Source organism: Austrofundulus limnaeus, unplaced genomic scaffold (assembly GCF_001266775.1).
Source record: "Austrofundulus limnaeus strain Quisiro unplaced genomic scaffold, Austrofundulus_limnaeus-1.0 Scaffold353, whole genome shotgun sequence".
Taxonomy (NCBI): Eukaryota; Metazoa; Chordata; class Actinopteri; order Cyprinodontiformes; family Rivulidae; genus Austrofundulus; species Austrofundulus limnaeus.
In genome coordinates, this window is record NW_013952755.1 from 95,521 (window position 1) to 103,874 (window position 8,354).

The 8,354-nt window shown below is 46.6% G+C and overlaps 2 protein-coding genes across 2 annotated transcripts in view; one reads left to right on the forward strand and one right to left on the reverse strand.

The window, feature by feature from the left end:
- LOC106527956 (synaptic vesicle glycoprotein 2B) overlaps nt 1-3,042 on the reverse strand; it is a 24,863-nt gene extending 21,821 nt beyond the window's left edge. Inside the window, exon 1 of the mRNA XM_014022982.1 lies at nt 2,748-3,042. The gene's annotated coding sequence lies outside the window, so the exon portion shown is untranslated. The remainder of the gene's footprint in view (nt 1-2,747) is intronic.
- Nucleotides 3,043-4,162: 1,120 nt separating this feature from the next.
- rbl2 (retinoblastoma-like 2 (p130)) overlaps nt 4,163-8,354 on the forward strand; it is a 17,397-nt gene continuing 13,205 nt past the window's right edge. Inside the window, exons 1-4 of the mRNA XM_014022978.1 lie at nt 4,163-4,564; nt 7,290-7,420; nt 7,497-7,697; nt 7,819-7,883. Coding sequence (XP_013878432.1) covers nt 4,427-4,564; nt 7,290-7,420; nt 7,497-7,697; nt 7,819-7,883 — 535 coding nt within the window. The 5' untranslated portion in view covers nt 4,163-4,426. The remainder of the gene's footprint in view (nt 4,565-7,289; nt 7,421-7,496; nt 7,698-7,818; nt 7,884-8,354) is intronic.

Consider the following 8,354-nt stretch of genomic DNA (forward strand, 5'->3'; position numbering starts at 1 on the left):
CCCCCAGCCCCTCCATACATTATAAATCAGGCCGAGCCCAGGCGTCTCTGCAGCCTGACGTCCTGTCAGCTGCTTCATGAATTAATTGGGGAGTTGTGGGACTCCTCAGAGGGAACCAGACTCAGATCTGCATCCAGCAAACATTTTGTTTCAGCCTGGATGGAAACACGTTCATCGTGGAGCCAAACTGGTTTGTTAAATCTGGTTTCTCTGAGTCTGTTCACATTAAACAGGAAGAGAATCAGGACAAACACAATGTGGAGTAAATGTGACCATTTCAGGCTCTGGAACAGAACCAACATCTGGACAAAACTCTCCCCATTTAACAGTAAATAATTTGATCTCTTCTAACAAAACTTTAGTTTTAAAGTGCCTGTGACATCAAATTTTTCTAATAAATGTAAATGCATTTTTGGAGAGATAACTTTGATAACAAATTGCAAAACAAATTTCATGCCGTTGAGATAAATAGTTGTTGAGATATTTGCATGTGAAGAAACAGGAAGTGATGTCAAAGGGGAATGTCTGCCTCTGGCCTGACGAGAGGACAGGAACTCTGTCACAAACTGAACTCTATTTAGGCCATGACAGGTCATTTTAACCCAGAAGAGAACTCCTCAGTTCTCTTAATCAGATAATGGACAGAACAATCTCTTCTGTTCGTGATTCATTTGTTGTTTAACTAAGAATGTTTATGCATTTGTTAAATCATGATAATGACTGTCACAAGAAAAGTGGAACCACTTCTACTCTTTTATCGTGCCTAAAAGATTAATTATTGGTTAAAAAAAATCTGAATCTCATTACAATGTTTTCATTGTGTTTTTATGTAAATCACTGCTTTTATTTTACTGTGAACACAGTAATATAATTGTGGATTTTTCCTGAGAAAATCTTTCCTTTATCTGGACTAACAGAACGGTTCAGAACTGATTATAAACTGAAATGTTAATTAATCATCATGAATGTTTTGCAGTGATTTCTCTTAGAGTCTATCAGAAGAAAGCTGAAGAAAGGTTATCATCCTGTTGTTGAACAGCCATAGAATTTTAACCTTGACTGGCGCCTGGCTGGCAAGTCTTTATCTTTCTTCCTTTCTCTGACTCAACTCTACGCCTGAGGGCGGAACCAAAGATCGTCCATTTCTATTACTAACCACGGACAACTTTGAGAGACACACTCTTCTTCCTGATTTCCAGCCTGGGAAGACAGCTGAGTTTCTCTCAGGAGAAGCCAGTTTGGCTTTTAGGTCTTAGCCCATGAGCTAACTAGGGGAGACCTAACAGCTGGGACTCGGCACGCCAGCCAGTCCCACCCCGAGACTTCAAGTCTCTAAGTGTGTTTTTAACTCCCGAGGGGAGATTTTATTTTGAAAGAAGGAACCGGATGTACAGCTTGAATCTTTCTGGCTTGGACTGAAACAGACGAAAAGTTACCTGGAAAACACCTTTTCGCCAAGGAACAGTAAGCGAGCCGATAAAAAAAGTTCCCTGACTGATCGGAGGTGAGACAGTTCCTACCCAGGGGTGACTCAAGAAGTCATCACCAGGTAAAGCTGACGTGTTAAAGGTGACGTGTCATGCGGAAATCTTACGCGCAGAAGGGACGTGCGGATCCGGCTGAACCACATTTTGATAAAGTAAAATTAGCAGAAATACTAACCTTACTTTCTTCCTTTTCTTGTTCTTATTTGCCAAAACTTAAGCTGAAAGTGCCATTAAAATTGTTTGGTTGTTAACATCAGAGCTGACGTTTTACTGTTCTCTATAAGTAATCTGAGTTGATGTGAATTGAAATTCGTACGCGAGTTTTATCTCATTTAACTTTGACACTTTTTATAGGAATACCCACAATCAAGTGTACTTATGATTTGTTCAATTTGTGTAAATAAATGATTGCAAAGTCTTTTATGAATCAACTTGAACTCGTCTGAACGTTCACTTATTGTGTCACTTTTCACTTCGCACAGTCAAGATTTTAAAAGTAATGAGAAATACCTTGGTAAAACTTTCCTCATAACTTTGTGTAAGAGAGATGTGGGAAAAGCTTAATTCGCCTTAAGCCCCCTTTATGTTTACATAAACAGAGCGATGCTTTAATAATTAGAGACAAATCTGATGTTTCTTTAAATTATTTTGAGTCACTATCAGAGTTGAAGAAGAGTTTAAATAAGATTGTTTCAATAAACAAAGAGAGTTTCTTTTCTTAAAGAGTTCCCCTTTGATGTCACTTCCTGTTTCACTTTGCTGAGCCAAGTTCAAGAGAAAATATGCCAGTTTTGAGATAAAATGACATAATCACGTGTATTATGCTAATTTTCTTAAATATAAATATGTTTTCTTTGACTTTTTGTATTTGAAGGATAAGCATGTCACAGACCCTTTAAAGTTTGATGGTTTTGTTTCGGTTTGGTTGGTTGTTACATATGTGAGCTGGAGCTGAGTTACACGTTCAAACTGGACTGAACAGAACCAGAAAGCACTGAGACGTGTTTCTGTTATCAGACTAATAAAAAATGAATTACAGATGTGGAACAGCTGCTGAATTATTCCAGCTCACTGAGGGAGGCAGTTTGTTACATAACTGGAGAAGCTGAGTGCCTCTGCAGGAAGTTTGAACCAAATGTTCAGGTAAAAACAACCTGAAACTGCTTCAAAGTTGGTTTTCAGTATAAACATAAAGAGATTTATGGTTTTTAAAGATTCAAAGAGCAACACATGAGAACAACAGACAGGCTGCTTACTCACCTTTTCTCCTGCAGGATGGGAGGAGTCAGGATTTCCCTCTGATCGCTCAGTTTTCTCCTGCTGATGAAGGAGATCCTGAAGCATCGATGCAGAGAAGAGGAGGAGGAGGCGGAGGAGTGTTTCTTCTCCTGATGCAGTCTCGACAAGCTCTGAATACTTATCAGTTTTATTTTGGGGCTCCTGACTCTGCACAGCAACACAGACAGCTGCTGCTTTAATAAGAAGAAAATATAAATTCACTTTTATTTACTCAGAGCTTTAATTAAGAACATGAGAGGAACATGTGGCAGCTGTGGTCAGAAACAAGGAGAAGCTGAAGAAAAGCTACAGATGTTCAACATGTTTGAAGTAAAAGTGGGTCATTAAAAAACTTACATTCATTATATTTCCTCTGGTTTGGTGAGATCTTCCAGGTGGAACTGGACCTGTTTCCTCAAACATCTGAGGGGTAAAAGGAAAAAGATGGATGGATGGATGGATGGATGGATGGATGGATGGATGGATGGATGGATGGATGGATGGATGGATGGATGATGGATGGATGGATGGATGGATGGATGAATGGATGGATGGATGGATGGATGGATGGATGGATGGATGGAAGAAAGACTGATGGATGGATGGATGAATGGATGGATGGATGGATGGATGGATGGATGGATGGATGGATGGATAGAGTAAAATAACTTTGATGTCCAGTAAGCCACAGATAAATAGCAAATAATTCAATAAACACTCACCAGAATCAAAATGTCTAAAGGTCTGTATGAGTTGGTGACAGAAACAAGTGAAAATGTTGCACCGTATTAAGGAAAAAGTCAAATTTTCTATAATTTTCATAATTAAATACAAAATTGTATATCTATTCATACCCTGCCATACACATTATTTCTGATTTTATATCTTCAGTTATTAATTTGCAAGAAAAGGTTTTCCATAACTAAAATCTTAACTTCACACACAAAAAACCGTTGACTAAAACTGTTAAACTTAGGTTTGAAAAGTTAAAAAGAACATCCGGACATTCTTTAAACTGTGGTGATTTTTTTTTTTTTTTACAAAAAACAACTTGTAATAGAAACAGAAAATAAAAATAAACACAGAAAGTTAAAATTATCGCCCGCCTTTCAGCGGAGGGAGATTACCTGCCACCAACAGGTTACGTTTCTCACCGCGGTCTTTAAAAGCTCGTTATGGCGATTTTACAGGTTAAAACCAGCAGTTATCTAAGCCGAACATTAAGTTGTCAACTGAAAAACATTAAAACATCTGTAATGTGTCGTTTAGTCTAAGTGTACGGGCTTTGAAAACAAAATTTGACAGTTTTTCAATGGAGTTCCGCGTCATCAAACGTCAGAAAACAAAAACAACCGGAAGTAGTAGTAGTAGCTTCAGCTACGCAGGTTTTGTGGGCTGGGGTGAGTTACGCTGTTTCACGCTATTCTCTAACTGACATACGCACAGCAGTGACGTCACGCCCCACAGTCGTCTGCGGTCCGTACGTCAACAGCGTCTGAGCTCGCGCATCTGTCAGAGGACATTTAAATGGCTGCACCGCAGAGCAGCGGAGCCCAGTGAAAACGAACGAACGGCTCCTCCTCTCTGACCCGGAGTCACAGCTTATTCACTCCTGTTGTTCTCAAAAGCCAAGAAATTTATCTGGAATTAAAACAGAAACAATGAGCGACGAGGAGGACGTCTTGCAGAAGGTCCGGACCAGGTTCGAGGACCTGTGCCGAGCCCTGAACATGGACGAGGAGGCGAGTACCGAGGCGTGGAAGAGCTACGAGAACATCAGCAAGAACTTCACCCTGGAGGTAAGCCCACACACACCGGGGGTACACCGGGTCTCCGAGGGTCTCTGTCAGCGGGGAGTGCTCACTCCTCAGCCCGGTCCTCGGTGTTACTCCTCCGGCCAGTGGGTCTCTCTCTGTCCGGGGGTCTCCGGCAGGCACCGACTGCTCTGAAACACGAACCTCACCTGGACCTGCTCACCAGAAAAAAGTTCCTGCTCCTGTCCCAGCTCACCCACCTGAACCAACCAAACCCCAGACCAGGTGTGCACCCAGAACAAGCAGGACTGGGGGAACCAGGAGAGCCTAGAACCAGTCTGGACCCAGTTTCAGATCAGAGACTCAGAGGTTCTGAACAGTTCTACAGAATAAACCCTTCAGAACCGAAAACCATCAGATCTGGATTAGAAGAGATTTAAGCCCTACTTTAACATTTAGTTCCAGATTAAGAACCGGTCCATTTAGACTTATGAGCAGTGGCGTCTGCAGAATTTTTTTCGGGGGGGGGGACACTGAAAAGCCAGGGGTGGCACACCACAAAAATAATTAATAACAGAAATTATATGATGCTGTTGTAAAACTATGGCAATATAAGAGTTAAATGTCCTGATGCATCTCAGTAATCCAGGTAAAAAAATCAAAAATGAAAAAATAGTATAGGTCCTCTGGACGGGTTCTTCTCTAATGAAACGTTTCGTCTCTCCTCCAAGAGACTTCTTCAGTCTGAGAGTTTCAGGCAAAATAGCGATTCTGGTCCACGATCCGGCGTCTCAGGAGGGGGAAGCAGTGCAGCACCAACACTGTTTATGGTGGGGATGGTGTACTGCTGACCTCAGCTCGTGACGTTGTGTGCCGGTGGGCGGAATACTTTGAAGACCTCCTCAATCCCACCAACATGCCTTCTGTTGAGGAAGCTGAGCCTGGGGACTTTGGGTTGGGCTCTCCAATCTCTGGGGACGAGGTCACTGAGGTGGTCAAAAAGCTCCTCGGTGGCAGGGCCCCGGGGGTGGATGAGATCCGCCCGGAGTTCCTCAAGGCTCTGGATGTTGTAGGGTTGTGTTGGCTTACGCGACTCTGCAATATCGCATGGACATCGGGGGCAGTACCCCTGGATTGGCAGACTGGGGTGGTGGTCCCCCTGTTTAAAAAGGGGGACCGGAGGGTGTGCTCCAATTACAGGGGGGTCACACTCTTAAGCCTCCCTGGTAAGGTCTATTCAGGGGTCCTGGAGAGGAGGGTCCATCGGATAGTCGAACCTCGGATTCAGGAAGAGCAGTGTGGTTTTCGTCCTGGTCGTGGAACACTGGACCAGCTCTACACCCTCAGCAGGGTCCTGGAGGGTGCATGGGAGTTCGCCCAACCTGTCTACATGTGTTTTGTGGACTTGGAGAAGGCGTTCGACCGTGTCCCAAGGGGGGCCTTGTGGGGGGTTCTCCGGGAATATGGGGTACTGGGCCACTTGATACGGGCTGTCAGGTCCTTGTACGACCGGTGTCAGAGTCTGGTTCGCATTGCCGGCAGTAAGTCGGGCTCGTTTCCGGTGAGAGTTGGACTCCGCCAAGGCTGCCCTTTGTCACCGATTCTGTTCATTACTTTCATGGACAGAATTTCTAGGCGCAGCCGAGGTGTTGAGGGGATCCGTTTTGGTGGCCTTAGGATCGCATCTCTGCTTTTTGCGGATGATGTGGTCCTGTTGGCTTCATCGGAGCGAGATCTGCAGCTCTCGCTGGAGCGGTTCGTGGCCGAGTGCGAAGCGGCCGGGATGAGGCTCAGTGCCTCCAAATCCGAGGCCATGGTCTTGAGCCGGAAAAGGGCAGAGTGCCTTCTCCGGGTCAGGGGGGTCGCCCTGTCTCAAGTGGAGGAGTTTAAGTATCTGGGGATCTTGTTCACGAATGGGGGAAGAACGGAGCGGGAGGTCGACAGGCGGATTGGCGCAGCGTCTGCTGTAAAGCGGGCGCTGTACCGGTCCGTCGTGGTGAAGAGAGAGCTGAGTCAGAAAGCGAAGCTCTCGATTTACCGGTCGATCTACGTTCCTACCCTCATCTATGGTCATGAGCTTTGGGTCATGACCGAAAGAACGAGGTCCTGGATACAAGTGGCCGAAATGGGTTTCCTCCGCAGGGTGGCTGGGCTCTCCCTTAGAGATAGGGTGAGAAGCTCGGTCATCCRGGAGGGACTCAGAGTAGAGCCGCTGCTCCTCCACGTCCAGAGGAGCCAGTTGAGGTGGCTCGGGCATCTGGTAAGGATGCCTCCTGGACTTCTCCCTGGTGAGGTGTTCTGGGCACGTCCCACCGGGAGGAGGCCCCGAGGAAGACCCAGGACACGCTGGAGGGACTATGTCTCTCGGCTGGCCTGGGAACGCCTTGGGGTTCCCCCGGAGGAGCTGGAAGAAGTGGCTGGGGAGAGGGAGGTCTGGGCCTCCCTTCTGAAGCTGCTGCCCCCGCGACCCGACCCCGGATAGGTGGAAGAAAATGGATGGATGGATGGATGGATATTGGTCCTAAATATCTAGGGGCATTTAAAATGGAAAAACCTGGGTACTCGGTGATAAAATTAGGGGAGGCCAATGTGGGGGGCCACAAATGTTTAGGGGGGCCATGCCCCCCCCCCCCCCTGCTGGCGCCCCTGCTTTTAAGTTATAAGGTCTGTTGGACGTGGCAAGCCATATAAGCAGTTGAAGGAACATCCACTGAGTGGTGCATGAGATATTTTGCTAACAGAACTGATCCAGTCCTCTCTCTGGGTGCAGGGCAGTGAGCTGCACTGGTTGGCCTGCGCTCTCTATGTGGCCTGCAGGTCCTCGGTGCCCACGGTGGGGAGAGGGACCGCCGAGGGGAACTACGTGTCCCTGACCAGGATCCTGCGCTGCTCGGAGATCAGGTTAGTTTCTGAGTCCGGTCCAGGCGGTCCCCTGTCCTCCTGCTGACCTGGTTAAACACGAGCTCTGTGTCTCCAGCCTGATCGAGTTCTTCAACAAGCTGAAGAAGTGGCAGGACATGGCCGCCCTGCCGCACGACTTCCGTCAGAGCACCGACAAGCTGGAGAGGAACTTCACCGTGTCGGCCGTCATCTTCAGGAAGTACGTCCCCATCTTCAGGTCCATCTTCAAGGCCCCGAGCGACGAGCCGCCGCGGGTCCACCGCAGCCGCAAGCAGAGGTCAGACCCTGCGACCCCATGCTCTCTCAACAAGCTTTGACACACATATCTGATCATTTCTTTGAGACAAACACAAACACCTGTCAACTTTTGTCCAAACATCTTGTGGTTGTGTTTCCAGACGCCATCCGTGCACCGTGAGCGAAGTCTTCAACTTCTGCTGGGTGCTCTACGTCCACACCAAAGGTGATCCACATTTAAAGAGACTGCTGCAGCTGCTTTGTTCTAGCTTCAAGAGACACACAAGTCCGTTAGCTCTGCGGCTGTTAGCTCTGCGGCTGTTAGCTCTGTAGCTATTAGCTGTGTGGCTGTTAGCTGTGTGGCTGTTAGCTCTGTGGCTGTTAGCTCTGTGGCTGTTAGCTCTGTGGCTGTTAGCTGTGTGGCTGTTAGCTCTGTGGCTGTTAGCTGTGTAGCTGTTAGCTCTGTAGCTGTTAGCTTTGTAGCAGGTAGCTCTGTAGCTGTTAGCTCTGCAGCCATTAGCTCTGTAGCTGTTAGCTCTGTAGCTGTTAGCTCTGTAGCTGTCAGCTTTGCAGCCGTTAGCTCTGTAGCTGTTGGTTCTGTAGCTATTAGCTCTGTAGCTGTTAGCTGTGTAGCTGGTAGCTCTACTTGTTAGCTCTGTAGCTGTTAGCTCTGTAGCTGTTGGTTCTGTAGCTGTTA